The sequence below is a fragment of the Salmo trutta genome, unplaced genomic scaffold (assembly GCF_901001165.1).
Source record: "Salmo trutta unplaced genomic scaffold, fSalTru1.1, whole genome shotgun sequence".
Classification (NCBI taxonomy): Eukaryota; Metazoa; Chordata; class Actinopteri; order Salmoniformes; family Salmonidae; genus Salmo; species Salmo trutta.
In genome coordinates this window covers 12,827-36,753 of record NW_021822160.1, presented here as the reverse complement: position 1 = coordinate 36,753, position 23,927 = coordinate 12,827, and the positions used below count along the sequence as shown (strand labels likewise).

Here is a 23,927-nt window from a genome sequence, read left to right as displayed (position 1 = left end):
AGGGGGGGGACAGAAACTCAGGAGGGGGGGGGGGGACAGAACTCAGGGGGGGGGGGACAGAACTCAGGGGGGGGGACAGAACTCAGGGGGGGGGGGGACAGAACTCAGGGGGGGGGACAGAACTCAGGGGGGGGGGGGACAGAACTCAGGGGGGTCAGAACTCAGGGGGGGGGTCAGTCAGAACTCCGGAGGGGGGGACAGTAACTCAGGAGGGGGGAGGACGAAACTCAGGAGGGGCGGGTTCAGAACTCAGGGGGGGGTCAGAACTCAGGGCCGGGGGGTCAGAACTCAGGGGGGGGGTCAGAACTCAGGGGGGGGGTCAGAACTCAGGAGGGGGGGGGGTCAGAACTCAGGAGGGGGGGGGGGTCAGAACTCAGGAGGGGGGGGGGTCAGAACTCAGGAGGGGGGGGGGGGTCAGAACTCAGGAGGGGGGGGGTCAGAACTCAGGAGGGGGGGGGGTCAGAACTCAGGAGGGGGGGGGTCAGAACTCAGGAGGGGGGGGGGTCAGAACTCAGGGGGGGGGGGGGGTCAGAACTCAGGGGGGGGGGGGGCAGGACTCAGGAGGGGGGGGGGTCAGAACTCAGGAGGGGGGGGGGTCAGAACTCAGGAGGGGGGGGGTCAGAACTCAGGAGGGGGGGGGTCAGAACTCAGGAGGGGGGGGGACAGAACTCAGGAGGGGGGGGACAGAACTCAGGAGGGGGGGGGACAGAACTCAGGAGGGGGGGGGACAGAACTCAGGAGGGGGGGGGGACAGAACCCAGGGGGGGACAGAACTCAGGGGGGGACAGAACTCAGGGGGGGACAGAACTCAGGGGGGGACAGAACTCAGGGGGGGACAGAACTCAGGGGGGGACAGAACTCAGGGGGGGGACAGAACTCAGGGGGGGGACAGAACTCAGGGGGGGGTCAGAACTCAGGAGGGGGGGGGGGCAGAACTCAGGAGGGGGGGGGGGTCAGAACTCAGGAGGGGGGGGGGTCAGAACTCAGGAGGGGGGGGGGGTCAGAACTCAGGAGGGGGGGGACAGAACTCAGGAGGGGGGGGACAGAACTCAGGAGGGGGGGGACAGAACTCAGGAGGGGACAGAACTCAGGGGGGGGACAGAACTCAGGGGGGGGACAGAACTCAGGGGGGGGACAGAACTCAGGGGGGGGGCAGAACTCAGGGGGGGGACAGAACTCAGGGGGGGACAGAACTCAGGGGGGGGACAGAACTCAGGGGGGGGACAGAACTCAGGGGGGGGTCAGAACTCAGGGGGGGGTCAGAACTCAGGGGGGGGTCAGAACTCAGGAGGGGGTCAGAACTCAGGAGGGGGGGGGTCAGAACTCAGGAGGGGGGGGGGGGTCAGAACTCAGGAGGGGGGGGGGGTCAGAACTCAGGAGGGGGGGGACAGAACTCAGGAGGGGGGGGACAGAACTCAGGAGGGGGGGGACAGAACTCAGGAGGGGGGGGACAGAACTCAGGGGGGGGACAGAACTCAGGGGGGGGACAGAACTCAGGGGGGGGACAGAACTCAGGGGGGGGACAGAACTCAGGGGGGGGACAGAACTCAGGGGGGGGACAGAACTCAGGGGGGGGACAGAACTCAGGGGGGGACAGAACTCAGGGGGGGACAGAACTCAGGGGGGGGACAGAACTCAGGGGGGGGACAGAACTCAGGGGGGGGACAGAACTCAGGGGGGGGGACAGAACTCAGGGGGGGGACAGAACTCAGGGGGGGACAGAACTCAGGGGGGGACAGAACTCAGGGGGGGACAGAACTCAGGGGGGGACAGAACTCAGGGGGGGACAGAACTCAGGGGGGGACAGAACTCAGGGGGGGACAGAACTCAGGGGGGGACAGAACTCAGGGGGGGACAGAACTCAGGGGGGGACAGAACTCAGGGGGGGACAGAACTCAGGGGGGGACAGAACTCAGGTCAGAACTCGGGAGGGGGGGTCAGAACTCGGGAGGGGGGGTCAGAACTCGGGAGGGGGGGTCAGAACTCAGGGGGGGGGGTCAGAACTCAGGGGGGGGGTCAGAACTCAGGGGGGGGGTCAGAACTCAGGGGGGGGGGTCAGAACTCAGGGGGGGGGTCAGAACTCAGGGGGGGTCAGAACTCAGGGGGGGTCAGAACTCAGGGGGGGTCAGAACTCAGGAGGGGGGTCAGAACTCAGGAGGGGGGGTCAGAACTCAGGAGGGGGGGTCAGAACTCAGGAGGGGGGGTCAGAACTCAGGAGGGGGGGTCAGAACTCAGGAGGGGGGGTCAGAACTCAGGAGGGGGGGTCAGAACTCAGGAGGGGGGTCAGAACTCAGGAGGGGGGTCAGAACTCAGGAGGGGGGGACAGAACTCAGGAGGGGGGGTCAGAACTCAGGAGGGGGGTCAGAACTCAGGAGGGGGGTCAGAACTCAGGAGGGGGGTCAGAACTCAGGAGGGGGGTCAGAACTCAGGAGGGGGGGTCAGAACTCAGGAGGGGGGGTCAGAACTCAGGAGGGGGGGTCAGAACTCAGGAGGGGGGGTCAGAACTCAGGAGGGGGGGTCAGAACTCAGGAGGGGGGGTCAGAACTCAGGAGGGGGGGACAGAACTCAGGAGGGGGGGACAGAACTCAGGGGGGGGGACAGAACTCAGGGGGGGGACGGACAGAACTCGGGGGGGACGGACAGAACTCGGGGGGGACGGACAGAACTCGGGGGGGACGGACAGAACTCGGGGGGGACGGACAGAACTCGGGGGGGACAGAACTCACCTTCCTCCTGCACTGATGCCGTGAACAGCCTCTGGTGTTGGGGCATTTAGACTCACAAAGATACTCCTTATGACACGGCATGAAACGCGTGTACTTCCCACAGCGACACTGTTTCTCTACCTCCTGGGGGGGAGAGGAGAGGAGAGGAGAAGGACGATGAGGAGAGGAGAGGAGGGGAGAGGAGAGGAGAGGAGAGGAGAGGAGAGGAGAGGAGAGGAGAGGAGAGGAGAGGAGAGGAGAGGAGAGGAGAGGAGAGGAGAGGAGAGGAGAGGAGAGGAGAGGAGAGGAGAGGAGGAGAGGAGAGGAGAGGGAATGAAATAAAACAGTGTTTGTTTCGTGTAGCTTGGATGGAGCTAGCTGCACCAAGGTTGTGGGTTCAAGTCCTGGATAAACTAAAATGGGGTTAAATAAAACTCAACTGTAAAATGATGGTCTGAGAACATGAGTGTATTAAGTGTGTGTATGTGTGTGGTGTGTGTGTGTACCTGTCTGCAGGTTTCACAGGCCCCTCTGTGACACCTCATGGAACAGGTGTGTAAGCCACATTCCATCACCTTGTCACAGGTGTCACCACAGGTAGGGACATCCTCAGTACAGGGGAGAGAACTCTCTGGAAAACACAGACAAGAGGACAGAGACTGAGAGAAAGTGAACAGAGAGAGAGAGAGAGAGAGAGAGAGAGAGAGAGAGACAGAGAGAGACAGAGAGACAGAGAGACAGAGAGACAGAGAGAGACAGAGAGAGAGAGAGAGAGAGAGAGAGAGAGAGAGAGAGAGAGAGAGAGAGACAGAGAAAGAGACAAGAGGAAGGGAATGTAGGTGAAGGTGTGTCTCTTACTTGACTTGCCGCAGGGACAGGCTCTGTTGCCAGATCGAGGACACGCCCCACACAGACCTGAATGACACATTCTCTCACATGTATGATTACCACAGGATAGAGGACGACCACACAGCTGGAGACAGAGAGAGAGGGAGGGAGAGGGAGGGAGAGGGAGGGAGAGGGAAAGAGGGAGGGAAAGAGGGAGGGAAACAGAGAGAGAGAGGGAGGGGGGGAGAGGGAGGGGAAAGAGGGAGAGAGGGAGGGGGGGAGAGGGAGGGAAGAGGGAGAGAGAGGGAAAGAGGGAGAGAGAGAGAGAGGGGAAAGAGACGACAGGTCAGACAGGTGTATAGGAGAACTCCCAGATGTTCTGATTCAAGGAATCTTCCGTGTGCCACACAGGGCTGTATGTATTCAGGTGTGTTACCTGTTGGCAGTGCCACACAGGGCTGTATGTATTCAGGTGTGTTACCTGTTGGCAGTGCCACACAGGGCTGTATGTATTCAGGTGTGTTACCTGTTGGCAGTGCCACACAGGGCTGTATGTATTCAGGTGTGTTACCTGTTGGCAGTGCCACACAGGGCTGTATGTATTCAGGTGTGTTACCTGTTGGCAGTGCCACACAGGGCTGTATGTATTCAGGTGTGTTACCTGTTGGCAGTGCCACACAGGGCTGTATGTATTCAGGTGAGTACCTGTGGCAGTGCCACACAGGGCTGTATGTATTCAGGTGTGTTACCTGTTGGCAGTGCCACACAGGGCTGTATGTATTCAGGTGAGTTACCTGTTGGCAGTGCCACACAGGGCTGTATGTATTCAGGTGTGTTACCTGTTGGCAGTGCCACACAGGGCTGTATGTATTCAGGTGTGTTACCTGTTGGCAGTGCCACACAGGGCTGTATGTATTCAGGTGTGTTACCTGTTGGCAGTGCCACACAGGGCTGTATGTATTCAGGTGTGTTACCTGTTGGCAGCGCCACACAGGGCTGTACGTATTCAGGTGTGTTACCTGTTGGCAGCGCCACACAGGGCTGTATGTATTCAGGTGTGTTACCTGTTGGCAGTGCCACACAGGGCTGTATGTATTCAGGTGTGTTACCTGTTGGCAGCGCCACACAGGGCTGTACGTATTCAGGTGTGTTACCTGTTGGCAGCGCCACACAGGGCTGTACGTATTCAGGTGTGTTACCTGTTGGCAGCGCCACACAGGGCTGTACGTATTCAGGTGTGTTACCTGTTGGCAGCGCCACACAGGGCTGTACGTATTCAGGTGTGTTACCTGTTGGCAGCGCCACACAGGGCTGTATGTATTCAGGTGTGTTACCTGTTGGCAGCGCCACACAGGGCTGTATGTATTCAGGTGTGTTACCTGTTGGCAGTGCCACACAGGGCTGGCACACTGTCTCTCTGCCTCCTCCTGTCCACAGACACACCTCTGGACACTGACCCTCGGACACGGCTGACACACACCTGAGACAAACGGGTTATTTACATTTATTGATCAACACAGATCAATAAACTATTTCCAAATCACCTTCCACGTTTATTCAAGCTTGTCATTTACAAACTCCACTGACTATTCAACTCTCGGGGTTACCTGAGTGACAGCTGCTGTTACAGGTGTGTTGTTTACAGGGCAGAGTCTTGCCGCAGGTCTTCTGACAGCTCCAGGGTTTGTTGCTACAGCGACGCGGGACGGGCGTGGCCTTAGAACACATACAGCTCACCGATACCATCTTAGGACAGGGTGGGCAGGGGCCTGAAAGACAAAAGGGTTCACCATGTTTACACAGAAATACGTCTACGTATATATCTACATCAAACCAAACTTTGACTTGGCGCTCCGGTACCGCTTGCCGTGCGATAGCAGAGAGTCTATGACTTGGCGCTCCGGTACCGCTTGCCGTGCGATAGCAGAGAGTCTATGACTTGGGCGACGGAGTCTTTGACAATTTTTTAGGGCCTTCCTCTGACACCGCCTGGTATAGAGGTCCTGGATGGCAGGAAGCTTGGCCCCAGTGATGTACTGGACCGTACGCACTACCCTCTGTAGCGCCTTACAGTCAGAGGCCAAGCAGTTTCCATACCAGGCAGTGATGCATCCGGTCAGGATGCTCTCGATGGTGCAGCTGTAGAACATTTTGAGGATCTGAGGACCCATGCCAAATCTTTTCAGTCTCCTGAGGGGGAATAGGTTTTGTCGTGCCCTCTTCACGACTGTCTTGGTGTGTTTGGACCATGTTAGTTTGTTGGTGATGTGGACACCAAGGAACTTAAAGCTCTCAACCTGCTCCACTACAGCCCCGTCGATGTTAAAGCTCCTTTGTCTTGCTCACATTAAGGGAGGTTGTCCAGGCTCCACACGGCCAGGTCTCTGACCTCCTCCCTATAGGCTGTCTCATCGTTGTCGGTGATCAGGCCTTCCACTGTTGTGTCGTCAGCAAACTTAATGACGGTGTTGGAGTTGTGTTTAGCCACACAGTAGCGGGTGAACAGGGAATACAGGAGGGGACTAAGCACGCACCCCTGAGGGGTTCCAGTGTTGACGATCAGCATGGCAGACATGTTGTTGCCTACCCTTACCACCTGGGGGCGGCCCGTCATGAAGTCCAGGATCCAGTTGCAGAGGGAGGTGTTTATTCCCAGGGTCCTTAGCTTAGTGATGAGCTTTGAGGGACTATGGTGTTGAACGCTGAGCTGTAGTCAATGAACAGCATTCTCACATAGGTGTTCCTTTTGTCCAGGTGGGAAAGGGTAGTGTGGAGTGCGATTGAGATTGCGTCATCTGTGGATCTGTTGAGGCGGTATGCGAATTGGAGTGGGTCTAGGTTATCCGGGATGACGGTGTTGATGTGAGCTACGATCAGCCTTTCAAAAGTCCGTAATAGTTTTCAATCCCTGGCACATCCGACGAGCGCCAGAGCCGGATTCAATCTTAGTCCTGTATTGATGCTTTGCTTGTTTGATGGTTCATCTGAGGGCGTAGCAGGATTTCTTATCAGCGTCCGGGTTAGAGTCCCGCTCCTTGAAAGCGGAAGCTCTACCCTTTAACTCGGTGTGGCTGTTGCCTGTAATCCATGGCTTCTGGTTGGGATATGTACGTACGGCCACTGTGGGGACGACGTCGTCAATGCACTTATTGATGAAGCCAGTGACTGAGGTGGTATACTCCTCAATGCCATTGGATGAATCCCGGAACATATTTCAGTCTGTACTGGCAAAACAGCATTAAAATTCCCAGCCACTAGGAGCGCTGCCTCTGGATGAGCATTATCTTGTTTGGTTATGGCCTTATACAGCTCGTTGAGTCTGGTCTGGTGCATCGGTTTGTGGTGGTAAATAGACGGCTCCGAAAATATAAATGAAAACTCTTGGTAGATAGTGTGGTCTACAGCTTATCATGAGGTACTCTACCTCTTGGTAGATAGTGTGGTCTACAGCTTATCATGAGGTACTCTACCTCAGGTGAGCAATACCTCAAGACTTCTTTAATATTAGACATCGCTCACCAGCTGTTATTGACAAAAAGACACACACCCCAACCCATCGTCTTACCAGACGTAGCTGCTCTGCTCTGCCGTTGCATTGAAAATCCCTCAAGCTCTATATTGTCCGTATCGTTGTTCAGCCACGTCTCAGTGAAACATAAGATATTACAGTTGTTAATGTCCCGTTGGTAGGGTAGTCTTAATCACAGATCATCCTGTTTATTCTCCAATGATTGCACGTTAGCCAATAGAACGGATTGCAGTGGGAGTTTACTGGTTCGCCGACGGATTCTCAGAAGGCAGTTGTTAATGTCCCGTTGGTAGGGTAGTACGTTAGCCAATGGAATTCTCAGAAGGCAGCCCGACATCCGCCCCCTTTTTCTCTCCATCTTTTCTTCAGGCAAACGACGGGGATTTGGGCCGGTTCCCGAGAAAGCGGTATATCTTTCCAGCTCGAGGTGAGTTTGTTCTGATGTCCAGAAGTTAACGTCGGTCATAAGAGACGGTAGCAGCAACATTATGTACAAAATAAGTTACGGACAATGCGAAAAAAACGAACCAAAAAATATTGTGTGTGTGTGTGTGTGTGTGTGTGTGTGACTGTGTGTGTGTGTGACTGTGTGTGTGTATGTATGTGTGTGTGTGTGTGTGTGTGTGTGTGTGTGTGTGTGTGGTCCATCCTTACCTGGATGACACAGCAGCAGACAGCGGTGTCCACACGCTGGGTTCAAGGCTCTGTCACAGACCAGCCCACAGGAGTGAGGTAACAGCCATGGGTCCAGAGGAGGATCCTGTACCTTCCCACAGTAACAGACATACCTACTGGGGGTCTGGGAGGGGCTGTACTCATAACGACATTTAGGGCTGGGGGGGGGGGGAGAAATAGGAACAAATAGCTGTTATTGTAATACTCATACCTACTGGGGGTCTGGGAGGGGCTGTACTCATAACGACATTTAGGGCTGGGGGGGGGAGAAATAGGAACAAATAGCTGTTATTGTAATACTCATACCTACTGGGGGTCTGGGAGGGGCTGTACTAACAACGTTTAGGACTGGGGGGGTCTGGGAGGGGCTGTACTAACAACGTTTAGGACTGGGGGGTCTGGGAGGGGCTGGGAGGGGCTGTACTAACAACGTTTAGGACTGGGGGGGCTGGGAGGGGCTGGGAGGGGCTGGGAGGGGCTGGGAGGGGCTGTACTAACAACATTTAGGGGGAAATACATGTTTTATTAACACACAATTCTGCTCACTTTCCTAAAAATTCTGAGATTCTACTAAAATCCCAACTGAAAGATTCCAGGAATCAGGAGGGAATAAACAGGAAGTCCGGAATCCTCCAACTAGGGAGTTCAGGAAGTTAGAGTTCAGGAAGTTAGAGTTCAGGAAGTTAGAGTTCAGGAAGTTAGAGTTCAGAGGTGACAGACAACCGGTTAAGAACATTTAAATATCGTTGTGTTCAGCATTTTCATGTTTCAGCTACTTTTATTTAACATTTATTTAACTAGGCAAGTCAGTTAACCTGCCTGGGCTAGGGGGCAGTATTTGCACGGCCGGATAAAAAACGTACCCGATTTAATCTGGTTACTACTCTTGCCCAGAAACGAGAATATGCATATAATTAGTAGATTTGGATAGAAAACACTCTGAAGTTTCTAAAACTGTTTGAATGATGTCTGTGAGTATAACAGAACTCATATGGCAGGCCAAAACCTGAGAAATTGAACATTTAACATTTTTATGTCTTGAAATGCGCTCGCACGTTACCCTTTGGATAGTGACCTGAACGCACGAACAAAACGGAGGTATTTGGACATAATTATGGATTATTTGGAACAAAAACAACATTTTTTGTGGAAGTAGCAGTCCTGGGAGTGCATTCTGACGAAGATCAGCAAAGGTAATACAATTTTTCTAATAGTAATTCTGAGTTTAGGTGACCCCGAACTTGGCAGGTGTCAAAATAGCTAGCCGTGATGGCCGAGCTATGTACTCAGAATATTGCAAAATGTGCTTTCGCCAAAAAGCTATTTTAAAATCTGACACCGCGATTGCATAAAGGAGGTCTGTATCTATAATTCTTAAAATAATTGTTATGTATTTTGTCAACGTTTATGATGAGTAATTTAGTAAATTCACCGGAAGTTTTCGGTGGGAATGCTAGTTCTGAACGTCACATGCTAATGTAAAAAGCTGGTATTTGATATAAATATGACCTTGATTGAACAAAACATGCATGTATTGTATAACATAATGTCCTAGGAGTGTCATCTGATGAAGATCATCAAAGGTTAGTGCTGCATTTAGCTGTGGTTTGGGTTTTTGTGACATATATGCTTGCTTTGAAAATGGCTGTGTGACTATTTTTGGCTGGGTACTCTCCTGACATAATCTAATGTTTTGCTTTCGCTGTAAAGCCTTTTTGAAATCGGACAATGTGGTTAGATTAACGAAAATAGTGTAAAATAGTCGTATGTTTTTTTTGCCGCCCTGACATTTCACTGGCTGTGTCCCTCACGTAGCCCTGAGAAGTTAAGAATACTTTCTTATATAAAATGACAGCCTATCGGGGAACAGTGGGTTAATTGCCTTGTTCAGGGGCAGAACGACAGATTTTTACCTTGTCAGGTCGGGGATTCGATCCAGCAACCTTTCGGTTACTGGCCCAACGCTCTAACCACTAGTCTACGTTGCTGCCCCGCATTAGGGATTAGAGGTCAGGAAGTTATGGGACAGAGGTCAAGACTCACCAAGGCCAGGGGTGATCTTTCTTCCCAAAGTCTTCATCGGTGACAGAGGAGAGGAGAAAGACCGAGTCCTTAGCCCACTTCTGAATACAGGGGATATGGAACAGACAGAAACAACCTGTACAACTCCATACCTACAGAGGGAGACAGAGAGAGAGAGAGAGTCCAAGAGAGAGACAGAGAGAGAGAGTCCGAGAGAGAGAGACAGAGAGAGAGAGTCCGAGAGAGAGAGACGGAGAGAGAGAGTCCGAGAGAGAGAGAGAAAGAGAGGGGGGGCAGATGAGGAGAGTGAGCTCATGGGCTCCAGAGTTCTTCTGCAAAAAAGATAGAATTATAGTTGGATAAATGTAGATACATTTTTTCACAAGGATTTATAGAGGATACTAACCTCAACACTAAAGCCTTCAATACAAAGTTAAATTCCACACCTAAAACCTTGATTTGGGACAAAATTAACCTGAATGGACTATTGCTACCAAGGACTATAAAGTTAAAACTTCTAACAAACCAAAACCTGCTGAAGAAACACAACAGAACCTGTAAATACCATCCAACACAACACTGAGTGAGTAATGTTCAGTCTGAACCTACTTCTGAAGCCAAAACGTTAAAAGACAATCTCTAGTTAATTCTGCTTTTATAAAGCTTAATAAATAAAGCTACCAAGCTGCTAGGACAGAACAAACCTGGCTGTAACTTCGATAAGTCTGATGCGTGAAGTCAGATGTGTGAAAACTATTTTACTCAACAGGATTGTTCCATAGCCACCATCCCCCCTCCTCCTGCAGAGGCCGTTGAAGCCCCCATGGCTTATCCCTGTGCAAAGGTCATCACAGTACAGTACCCCTTGGATATTAAAAACAACACTGCAGGGAATAAAAACAACAAAAAGCTCCACAAGGACAATCCAGAGATACTATTTGCTGACTGCTATGAAGAGGAGAATGTAAACATCGTCATTTTCCAAACAGACCATCCCCCTGGCATGGCACAGTGCTATATTAACCAGACCATCCCCCTGGCATGGCACAGTGCTATATTAACCAGACCATCCCCTGGCATGGCGCAGTGCTATATTAACCAGACCATCCCCTGGCATGGCACAGTGCTATATTAACCAGACCATCCCCTGGCATGGCACAGTGCTATATTAACCAGACCATCCCCTGGCACAGTGCTATATTAACCAGACCATCCCATGGCACAGTGCTATATTAACCAGACCATCCCCTGGCACAGTGCTATATTAACCAGACCATCCCCTGGCACAGTGCTATATTAACCAGACCATCCCCTGGTACAGTGCTATATTAACCAGACCATCCCCTGGTACAGTGCTATATTAACCAGACCATCCCCTGGCACAGTGCTATATTAACCAGACCATCCCCTGGCACAGTGCTATATTAACCAGACCATCCCCTGGCATGGCACAGTGCTATATTAACCAGACCATCCCCTGGCACAGTGCTATATTAACCAGACCATCCCCTGGTACAGTGCTATATTAACCAGACCATCCCCTGGCATGGCACAGTGCTATATTAACCAGACCATCCCCTGGCACGGTGCTATATTAACCAGACCATCCCCTGGCACAGTGCTATATTAACCAGACCATCCCCTGGCATGGCACAGTGCTATATTAACCAGACCATCCCCTGGCACAGTGCTATATTAACCAGACCATCCCCTGGCATGGCACAGTGCTATATTAACCAGACCATCCCCTGGCACAGTGCTATATTAACCAGACCATCCCTTGGCACAGTGCTATATTAACCAGACCATCCCCTGGCATGGCACAGTGCTATATTAACCAGACCATCCCCTGGTACAGTGCTATATTAACCAGACCATCCCCTGGCACAGTGCTATATTAACCAGACCATCCCCTGACACAATGCTATATTAACCAGACCATCCCCTGGCATGGCACAGTGCTATATTAACCAGACCATCCCCTGGTATGGTGCTATATTAACCAGACCATCCCCTGGCATGACACAGTGCTATATTAACCAGACCATCCCCTGGCACGGTGCTATATTAACCAGACCATCCCCTGGCACAGTGCTATATTAACCAGACCATCCCCTGGCACAGTGCTATATTAACCAGACCATCCCCTGGCACAGTGCTATATTACCAGGAATCCCAGGTCCACGACAAATGTATTTTCGGTCAAAAAAGTCCATCCTTTATGTTCCATTAGCTTGCTGTTGTTAGCGCGTCTGAAGGCTGTATCCAAATGTTGATCCGGGCGCGGGACTTCGGTTCCGAAAAATAACTTTTTTCCCTCCTTTAGGTTCGTTCAAACATGTCAAACGTTGTATAACATTAATCTTCAGGGCCTGTTTGAACAAGAGAGCCAATAAGATTCGAGTGGGACGATTGCATTGTGTTTCAAAACGTTTCCAAAGGTGGGGGTAGACACGGCCGCCGACGTCACAATGCTGATGGCCCTCCTCCTGTGACCAATTGCCACAGCGTCTCCTACACTGAGTTTCGACAGTAGAAGGCTCAAAACACTTTGTAAAGACTGGGGACATCTAGTGGAAGCAATAGAAAAGTGCTCAATGAACGATATCTCACGTTGTGAATAATAGGCAAAGCTGTTAAGTCGAGTCCACAATTCTGAATTTCACTTCCTGTTTCAATCGGTCTCAGGGTTTTGACTGCCATATGAGTTCTGTTATACTCACAGACACCATTCAGTTTTAGAAACTTTAGGGTGTTTTCTATCCATATATAATAAGTATATGCATGTCCTAGCTTCTGAGTTTGATTAGTAGGCCGTTGAAAATGGGAACGAATTTTTTTCAAAATGCGCTGTGGCGCCCCCTATCGTAGGGTATCCTCAAGAGGTTTTAAGCAGTTGACTTCAATTACGATAAATGGACGGATTTAGCTTCGCGCCAATCATTTTCCACCTAACGTTAGCTAGTTGCTAGCTGTACATATGAGTTCAGCGGAGGCTGTTGAGGGGAGGACGGCTCATAATAAAATGTCTGAAATGGAGTAAATTAAAACGGTACAAAAACGATTTCCATGTGGTTGATGCCGTTCCGTTGACTACATTCCAGACCTTATTACGTGCTACCTGTCCCAGACCTGCTGTCCCAGACCTGCTGTCCCAGACCTGCTGTCCCAGACCTGCTGTCCCAGACCTGCTGGAACCCTGACCTGTTCACCGGACGTTCTACCTGTCCCAGACCTGCTGTTTTCAACTCTCTAGAGACAGCAGGAGCGGTAGAGATACTCTCAAAGATCGTCTATGAAAAAGCCAACTGACACTTACTCTTGTGTTACTGACTTGTTGCACCCTCTACAACTACTATGATTATTATTATTTGACCCTGCTGGTCATTTATGAACATTTGAACATCTTGGCCATGTTCTGTTATAATCTCCACCCGGCACAGCCAGAAGAGGACTGGCCACCCCTCATAGCCTGGTTCCTCTCTAGGTTTCTTCCTAGGTTTTGGCCTTTCTAGGGAGTTTTTCCTAGGGAGTTTTTCCTAGCCACCGTGCTTCTACACCTGCATTGCTTGCTGCTTGGGGTTTTAGGCTGGGTTTCTGTACAGCACTTTGATATATCAGCTGATGTAAGAAGGGCTTTATAAATAAATGTGATATTATGAGCCGTCCTCCCCTCAGCAGCCTCCTCTGATATAGTTCTACGTCTGTCATATTGAAGTATCTAGCGATAAGTTCAACCTCATCAATCGAACGGATAGGTTTAAGCAATTATGGCAATTCCAAATGTCTTTAACTAGGAGGGGGAAGGATGGCCAGCCATACAGGAGGAGGAGGCCGTGCCGACCGAGATGCATGCTGGGCATTTTCGAACCTGACTTCCAAAAATCAACCAACACTTCTTGTGACTTCTTGTGACGGGGAATTGTCAAGGAGATGGACAGCCGGGCAAGTGAAATAACCTTTTTGTTTATCTATCACATTCTATTATATCTGAAATTATTATGATTTCAATGAATGTCTTATCAGAGAACACACGTTTCAATTCGTCACTGTTTGCTTAAAAAGGTCAGTACCCTTTCTAGCCTGCCAGAGGTTTCTAATCAAAATGTATTCATGAAGCCCTTCTTACATCAGCTGATATCTCAAAGTGCTGTACAGAAACCCAGCCTAAAACCCCCCAAAGCACTGTGCTAACAAACCTCCAAACGAGCTTCAATGCCATACATCTCTCCTTCCGTGGCCTCCAACTGCTCTTAAATGCAAGTAAAACTAAATGCATGCTCTTCAACCGATCGCTGCCCGCACCTGCCCGCCCGTCCAGCATCACTACTCTGGACGGTTCTAACTTAGAATATGTGGACAACTACAAATACCTAGGTGTCTGGTTAGACTGTAAACTCTCCTTCCAGACTCACATCAAACATCTCCAATCCAAAGTTAAATCTAGAATTGGCTTCCTGTTTCGCAACAAAGCCTCCTTCACTCATGCTGCCAAACATACCCTCGTAAAACTGACCATCCTACCAATCCTCGACTTCGGTGACGTCATCTATAAAATAGCCTCAACAAACTGGATGCAGTCTATCACAGTGCCATCCGTTTTGTCACCAAAGCCCCATATACTACCCACCACTGCGACCTGTATGCTCTCGTTGGCTGGCCCTCGCTTCATACTCGTCGCCAAACCCACTGGCTCCAGGTCATCTATAAGTCTTTGCTAGGTAAAGCCCCGCCTTATCTCAGCTCACTGGTCACCATAACAGCACCCACCCGTAGCACGCGCTCCAGCAGGTATATCTCACTGGTCATCCCCAAAGCCAATTCCTCCTTTGGCCGCCTTTCCTTCCAGTTCTCTGCTGCCAATGACTGGAACGAACTACAAAAATCTCTGAAGCTGGAGACTTATATCTCCCTCACTAACTTTACTCACCAGCTGTCAGAGCAGCTCACAACACCTGTACATAGCCCATCTGTAAACAGCCCATCCAACTACATCATCCCCATACTGTATTTATTTATTTATTTATCTTGCTCCTTTGCACCCCAGTATCTCTACTTGCGCATTCATCTCTCTGCACATCTACCATTCCAGTGTTTAATTGCTACATTGTAATTACTTTGCCACCATGGCCTATTTATTGCCTTAACTTACCTCATTTGCACTCACTGTATATAGACTTTTTGTTTTCTTTTGTTCTACTGTATTATTGACTGTATGTTTTGTTTATTCCATGTGTTACTCTGTGTTGTTGTTTGTGTCGAACTGCTTTGCTTTATCTTGGCCAGGTCGCAGTTGTAAATGAGAACTTGTTCTCAACTAGCCTACCTGGTTAAATAAAGGTGAAAAAATAAATGAAAAACTATGGTGAATCATTAAAACAATACAGAAATACACTACGGAATAAGAAGGAACAGCACGTCAGAAACCAGCTCAATGTAACTGAAGAATCCACAGACTCTAACCACTTCTGGGAGGATTGGAAAACACTAAACAAACAACAACATGAAGAATTATCTATCCAGAACAGAGATGTATGGATAAACCACTTCTCCAATCTGATTGGCTCTATAACAAAGAACAAACAGCAAAAACATATACATGATCAAATACAAATCTTAGAATCAACTATTAAAGACTACCTGAACCCACTGGATTCTCCAATTACATTGAATGAACTACAGGACAAAATACAAACCCTCCAACCCAAAAAGGCCTGTGGTGTTGATGGTATCCTCAATTAAATGATAAAATATGCATACCACCAATTCCATTTGGCTATACTTAAACTCTTTAACATCATCCTCAGCTCTGGCTTCTTCCCCAATATTTGGAACCAAGGACTGATCACATCAATTCACAAAAATGGAGACAAATTTGTCCCCAATAACTACTGTGGGATATGAGTCAACAGCAACCTTGGGGAAAATCCTCTGCATTATCATTAACAGCAGACTCCTACATTTCCTCAGTGAAAACAACGTACTGAGCAAATGTCAAATTGGATTTTTACCAAATTACCGTATGACAGACCACGTATTCACCCTGCACACCCTAATAGACAAACAAACAGACCAAAACAAAGGCTTTTGACTCAATTTGGCATGAGGGTCTCTTATACAAATTGATGGAAAGTGGTGTTGGGGGGAAAAACATACGACGGCCCCATAAAGCTTTGCTTTATATGACACTCCAAACATTTCTTGTTAACAAACTATAGTTTTGGCAAGTCGGTTAGGACATCTACTTTGTGCATGACACAAGTCATTTTTCCAACAATTGTTTACAGACAGATTCTTTCACTTATAATTCACTGTATCACAATTCCAGTGGGTCAGAAGTTTACATACACTAAGTTGACTGTGCCTTTAAACAGCTTGGAAAATTCCAGACAATTATGTCATGGCTTTAGAAGCTTCTGATAGGCTAATTGACATCATTTGAGTCAATTGAAGGTGTACCTGTGGATGTATTTAAAGGCCTACCTTCAAACTCAGTGCCTCTTTGCTTGACATCATGGGAAAATCAAAAGAAATCAGAAAAAAATGTGTAGACCTCCAAAAGTCTGGTTCATCCTTGGAAGCAATTTCCAAACGCCTGAAGGTACCATGTTCATCTGTACAAACAATAGTACGCAAGTATAAACACCATGGGACCATGCAGCCGTCATACCGATCAGGAAGAAGACACATTCTGTCTCCTAGAGATGAACGTACTTTGGTGCGAAAACTGAAAATCAATACCAGAACAGCAGCAAAGGACCTTGTGAAGATGCTGGAGGAAACAGGTACAAAAGTATCTATATCCACAGTAAAACGAGTCCTATATCGACATAACCTGAAAGGCCGCTCAGCAAGGAAGAAGCCACTGCTCCAAAACCGCCATAAACAAGCCAGACTACGGTTTGCAACTGCACATGGGGACAAAGATCATACTTCTTGGAGAAATATCCTCTGGTCTGATGAAACAAAAATAGAACCGTTTGGCCATAATGACCATCGTTATGTTTGGAGGAAAAAGAGGGATGCTTGCAAGTCGAAGAACACCATCCCAACCGTGAAGCACGGGGGTGGCAGAATCATGTTGTGGGGGTGCTTTGCTGCAGGAGGGACTGCTGCACTTCACAAAATAGATGGCATCATGAGGCAGGAAAATGATGTGCATATATTGAAGCAACATCTCAAGACATCAGTCAGGAAGTTAAAGCTTGGTCGCAAATGGATCTTCCAAATGGACAATGACCCCAAGCATACTTCCAAAGTTGTGGCAAAATGGCTTAAGGACAACAAAGTCGAAGTATTGGAGTGGCCATCACAAAGCCCTGACCTCAATCCTATAGAACATTTGTGGGCGGAACTGAAAAAGTGTGTGCAAGCAAGGAGGCCTACAAACCTGACTCAGTTACACCAGCTTTGTCAGGAGGAATGGGCCAAAATTCACCCAACTTATTGTGGGAAGCTTGTGGAAGGCTACCTAAAACGTTTGACCCAAGTTAAACAATTTAAAGGCAATGCTACCAAATACTAATTGAGTGTATGCAAACTTCTGACCCACTGGGAATGTGATGAAAGAAATAAAAGCTGAAATAAATCATTCTCTCTACTATTATTCTGACATTTCACATTCTGAAAATAAAGTGGTGATCCTAACTGACCTAAGACAGGGAATTTTTACTAGGATTAAATGTCAGGAATTGTGAAAAACTGAGTTTAATTGTATTTGGCTGAGGTGTACGTAAACTTCCGACTTCAACTGTACCTTGTCAGTTACACAACTGAATGCTTTCAACTGAAATTTAACCCAACCCCTCTGAATCAGAGAGGTGGAGGGGGAGAGAAGAGGGGAAGGAGGAGGAAGAGGAGGGAGAGAGAGGGAGAGAGAGAAGAGGGGAAGGAAGAGGAGGGAGAGGGAGAGAGGGGGAGAGAAGAGGGGAAGGAAAAGGAGGGATAGAGGGAGAGAGAGGGGGGTAGAGAAGAGGGGAAGGAGGAGGAAGAGGAGGGAGAGAAGATAGAGGGAGTACTTAAGTGTATCTAAGTGTTAAGGAACTATAATGAGCCATTGCATCACTTCCTGTTTCACTAGGGTATAAAAATGAGGTAACACTCATGCAATATCCCTTCGTCATCCAACACCATGAAGAAAAGAACTGGCAGTTCAAAAAAAGACAGACGATCAGAGATAAATCTGGTAACGGCTACAAGAAGATCCAACAAACGATTGAATATACCACTGAGCACTGTCAGGGCAATTATTAAAACATTCAAAAGATATGGAACAGTTGAAAACCTCTCGGGTTGAAGACGCAAATGCATTTTGCCCCCCAGGATAGGGAGGAGGATGGTGAGAGAAGCAACCAAATCCCCCAAGAATCTCTGTGAAAGAATCGCCTTGGTGGCATCTTGGGGGGTCACCAGGTTTCAGAAAAGCACCATCTGACGCCTCATCCACAACCATAGGAAGGGTTTCCAGAAGAAAACCCTTTCTGATCCCGAAGACACAGACGCAAGCGCTTGGAGTTTGCCAAACGTTTATTTAAATTATGACTGGAAGAAAGCGCTCTGGTCAGATGAGACCAAAATTGAATAATTGTATGATTTTGGTTGGTGTTCCATTGAAACATTAATAAAGTACAGTATTTCTCACATGTTGGTATTTTGAGTTTCTCTCTATAATTATATTGTTTATATATATTATGTTTAAGTATTGTTTGTGCATTGCCAGTCAGGGGTGCCAGTAATTTTGGAGCCCACTGTACATACACACTACCGGTCAAACGTTTTCTTTATTTCTACTATTTTTGAAAAATCTCAAATATAAAATATATTTTGATTTGTTTAACACTTTTTTGGTTACTACATGATTCCATATGTGTTAATTTTATAGTTTTGATGACTTCACAATTATTCTAGATTGTAGAAAATAGTAAAAAAAACAAAAAAAAAACACTGGTACTGTACGTCTAGACGTAGAGAACGTTTCCATGTTTAGATGTTTTAGGGACGACAGGAAGGAAGTTAGCCAATAGATACATCTGGTTGAGACATGTCTCGGTGCTCTGAGAACTGTGGTTTTTCTGTGTGTGCGTGTGTGTGTTTGTCCCCCTGCCAAATACACAGAACTAATCAAATAACCCCAAAAATAAAACATGGCTGCCATAGAATGTTGTAGTGTCACATAAATGGATCATAATGCAGAAACAATCAATGTCCTTACTCTCTAAATACATCATCTGGTAGGTGGACAGGTGTAGGGTCTGTCTGTGGGTCTGTCTGTGGGTCTGTCTGTGGGTCTGTCTGTGGGTCTGTCTGTGGGTCTGTCTGTGGGTCTGTCTGTGGGTCTGTCTGTGGGTCTGTCTGTGGTCTGTCTGTGGGTCTGTCTGTGGGTCTGTCTGTGGGTCTGTCTGTGGGTCTGTCTGTGGGTCTGTCTGTGGTCTGTCTGTGGGTCTGTCTGTGGGTGAGCTACTCACAGCCTGGTTTCTCTTGACGGAGGCGATGCAGATCAGGCAGGTGATCGCCCCGGACTGGAACGCATCACTCAGGTACTGACGAGTTCTCTCCAGGTCTGTTACATCACCACCTGGAGGAAGGGGGAAAGGGGGGGAGAGGAGAGGAGGGGAGAGGGGGGAGGAGAGGGGAGAGGAGAGAGGAGGGGAGAGAGGAGAGAGGAGAGGAGAGAGAGGAGGGAGAGGGGAGAGAGAGGAGAGGAGAGAGGAGGGGAGAGAGGAGAGAGGAGGGGAGAGAGGAGAGAGGAGGGGAGAGAGGTGAGAGGAGGGGAGAGAGGAGGGGAGAGAGGGGAGGGGAGGGGAGAGAGAGGAGAGGAGGGGGGGAGAGAGGGGGGGAGAGAGGAGGGGAGAGAGGAGAGGAGATATCAGGGGGTCTGACGGTGACTACGACATTAAGGGGTCTGACGGTGACTACGACATTAAGGGGGTCTGACGGTGACTACGACATTAAGGGGTCTGATGGTGACTACGACAGCAGGGGGTCTGATGGTGACTACGACATTAAGGGGTCTGATGGTGACTACGACATTAAGGGGTCTGATGGTGACTACGACATTAAGGGGTCTGATGGTGACTACGACATTAAGGGGTCTGATGGTGACTACGACAGCAGGGGGTCTGATGGTGACTCCGACATTAAGGGGTCTGATGGTGACTCCGACATTAAGGGGTCTGATGGTGACTACGACATTAAGGGGTCTGATGGTGACTACGACAGCAGGGGGTCTGACGGTGACTACGACATTAAGGGGTCTGATGGTGACTACGACATTAAGGGGTCTTATGGTGACTACGACATTAAGGGGTCTGATGGTGACTACGACATTAAGGGGTCTGATGGTGACTACGACATTAAGGGGTCTGACGGTGACTACGACATTAAGGGGTCTGACGGTGACTACGACATTAAGGAGTCTGACGGCGACTACGACAGCAGGGGGTCTGATGGTGACTACGACAGCAGGGGGTCTGATGGTGACTACGACAGCAGGGGGTCTGATGGTGACTACGACATTAAGGGGTCTGATGGTGACTACGACATTAAGGGGTCTGATGGTGACTACGACATTAAGGGGTCTGATGGTGACTACGACATTAAGGGGTCTGATGGTGACTACGACAGCAGGGGGTCTGATGGTGACTTCGACAGCAGGGGGTCTGATGGTGACTACGACATTAAGGGGTCTGATGGTGACTACGACATTAAGGGGTCTGATGGTGACTACGACATTAAGGGGTCTGATGGTGACTACGACATTAAGGGGTCTGATGGTGACTACGACATTAAGGGGTCTGATGGTGACTACGACATTAAGGGGTCTGATGGTGACTACGACATTAAGGGGTCTGATGGTGACTACGACATTAAGGGGTCTGATGGTGACTACGACAGCAGGGGGTCTGATGGTGACTACGACATTAAGGGGTCTGATGGTGACTACGACATTAAGGGGTCTGATGGTGACTACGACATTAAGGGGTCTGATGGTGACTACGACAGCAGGGGGTCTGATGTTTGTGTGTAAGTCTAACACCATGAGCCTGAAAGCTGCTATGCGATTCCTGCCATGAGACAGAGAGCCTTTCAGAATGACTGACTGACCTTAAAAAGCAACTTGTGTGTCATCGATATGAGTCACAAACATTTATTAGAGTCGACGTTTACTACAAAGTGTAACTCGGATAATTTCGGTGGTCAAGTCAGTCTCGTCCAAAACAGAGATTTGTGAGAAGATCGGGGGGGGGGGGGGTGAAAAACCGATACGACAAAGAATTAAGGTTATTTAACAGATATCCATGGGTTTAAATCCTGCCCACATGACCACAGCCGGCAGTTATAATCAACTCTGAGCGTAACTGCAAGTGACCAAATCCTAATGACCATGTTCAATTAGGTTAGACATACCCTATCCAGGTTAGACATACCCTATCCAGGTTAGACATACCCTATCCCTATGGGGATAGTTAGGGACCGTCACTAAATTACACAACGGGACAAAAAAATGTTAAAATGTCAATAGCTCCTAAATTTAAATGACTCAAAAACCTCTAACTATAAATTGTAGAAATCCATATACGGATATTGAAAACATTTAAATGAGACAACTAAAATATTGTTCCCATTTACATTGTGTAATTTATCCCCAGAAAGTTCCAGAAAGACAATGATCTAATGGTTTATTTAACAGGCTGACTGGGACTTTGTGAACAACAGGGATCAGATTCAAGCACGAGCCACACATCAGTCTGATGTTGTCTCTCACCAGTCTGGTCCGTGTAGGTGGTGAGCGTCGAGGCTAGAATCTTCCCTCGTTTACCGTCCTTCCCCTGGACCTTCCCACCGTCATCAACTATATCATCGACATCCTCGTCTGAGGACGAGCTGTACTGGCTCTGAACCAATCGCTGAGCAGCCGCCTGGTTGGACTTCCTGATCTCCTCGAACTTGGATTGGCTCGACGCAGCTGTCAATAAATAAATACAAGTAATCGATCAATCAATCCAGATAATCAATCAAGACAGATAATTAATCAGTCAGTCAGTCAGCAAGCACACTGACAGAGACTCTCACTCTCTCACTCTCTGTCTCTCTGTCTCTCTCACTCTCTGTCTCTCTCACTCTCTGTCTCTCTCACTCTCTGTCTCTCTCACTCTCTCTCTCTCTCTCTCTCTCTCTCTCTCTCTGTCTCTCTCACTCTCTGTCTCTCTCACTCACTCAATCACTCACTCAATCACTCACTCACTCACCGTGTTGTGAAGGTGCTGCCATGTTCTTCCCTCTGTTAGCAGGGTGTAGCTGTGTAGGAGCAGTAGTGCTCTTCCCTCTCCCATCCCCTCCTCTCCCCCTCCCATCTCCTCCTCTCCCCCTCCCATCTCCAGGCCACACACCACTAGGGGTGTTAGGGGATTCTGCTGCCCTCTCTCTCTGAGGTCGCGATGCTTGACCCTGTGGCTGACCCCGGCCACGACCCCGACCCTGCTGACGCCAGGCCGGATCCATGGCGATGACCTGCCACATCACAATACAGGACATTAAAGACCACATGGTCGATGACCTGCCACATCACAATACAGGACATTAAAGACCACATGGTCGATGACCTGCCACATCACAATACAGGACATTAAAGACCACATGGTCGATGACCTGCCACATCACAATACAGGACATTAAAGACCACATGGTCGATGACCTGCCACATCACAATACAGGACATTAAAGACCACATGGTCGATGACCTGCCACATCACAATACAGGACATTAAAGACCACATGGTCGATGACACATATATGATCAGTGAGTGTTTCTGTTTTACCAAAGACCAGTGGTTCATATTGTATGGACCTTATTAACCCAACACCTAGCGACCCCATAAAGAGGATCTCTTGACATAGCAGCTGGGGCGCTGGGCTGACAGCTTTAATATCTCAAATATTTTTAATTGTGCTACAAAATGTATTCTTTATTTTATTTAAAAACATTTTTAAACAGGTGCTCCTTGTAAAAGGGGTCAGTGTAGAGCCCTGTACACTATATTATAGGGTGCCATTTGGGACACAAAGTGTTTTACTACTCATCAGACTGACTTCCTCCTACAGTCTTCACGTCTCTCTCTACAACCCCTGCCAGAAAAACCTATGGAGACTAACTGCGTCCCAAATGGCAACATATTCCCTATGTAGTGCGCTATTTTTTTATATATATACAGGTCCTCGGGATAAACGCCTGACTGCGAGAGAAGGGGACTTCCATGCCCCGGCTGTGAACATGCAGACAGCTACTAAACATAACCAGCTGATAGTCTCATATCAGATGTATCCAGAAAGCAGATTTACACGTCTGAATGAGTTAGCATCATATACCACCACAGGGCTAGCTGTGTTTCTACAGAGGGCTAGCTAACAAACTAGCCGACAGTTTTACTAGCGAGAAAAGCTATAGTTGGCTGTTTTAAAAAGGAGTTATCGCTGAGCTAGCGAGTTCACCAAGACTTGAACGAAATATATATATATATATATCATTGCAAGTTCATGTTGTTGGTGACAGCTAATAGCTAGCCGGCTAGCTAATGGCTAGCTCGCTATGTCGTTCAAGGAAAGTGATAGCGACTCTAACTAATCACAACAAATACACAACTGTAATATTCGTAACACCAACATGCATTACACTACTGAACTTTGAGGAATTAACAAACCTCTGAATTGTGTAATATTGTTTTGTTTCATTGATTAATGTAGACATACCAGACCGTTTCACCTACACACCGCTCGCCTACACAGGACCCACTCACTGCGCAAACTCCGACCGCTGCGGTGCAGGCTGGGAATTGTAGTGATTAACAGTAGTCATTTGTCGTTTTGCTCACTGGTGAGCCGGTGTCTCAAAAACTACAAGTCCAAAAGTATTAACGAAGTAAAAGGGGGCTTTGCAACGTGTCAAACCAACGCTGTGCATAATGTTGGGTTACGGATGTAACCTTGGTTCTCTGAATAGTGTAACGGAAAGTTAAACGATTTATGGAAACACCTCCTCATACGATTTGATTGAGACGCTGAATATGTTTACTGTCTGTTATTCCACTAAGAACTAGGCTGGACACATGACAGTTCATTGCATCCACTGTGGAGACCAGTTTCATAATATGACCATATTTCCCAGCTGCTTG

The 23,927-nt window shown here is 48.5% G+C and overlaps 1 protein-coding gene across 2 annotated transcripts; it reads right to left on the bottom strand.

The window, feature by feature from the left end:
- Positions 1-2,726: 2,726 nt before the first annotated feature.
- nfxl1 (nuclear transcription factor, X-box binding-like 1) lies at positions 2,727-23,575 on the bottom strand (the record flags this gene model as incomplete). 2 transcript variants are annotated; one of them, XM_029742933.1, is given in 11 exon segments in its annotated part: positions 2,727-2,849; positions 3,212-3,336; positions 3,564-3,678; positions 4,913-5,013; positions 5,141-5,302; positions 7,717-7,895; positions 9,781-9,911; positions 19,224-19,333; positions 21,524-21,724; positions 22,008-22,269; positions 23,506-23,575. In XM_029742933.1, coding segments are annotated over 10 exon segments (1,500 nt in total), but the record flags the coding sequence as incomplete, so codon positions are not given.
- Positions 23,576-23,927: the final 352 nt, after the last annotated feature.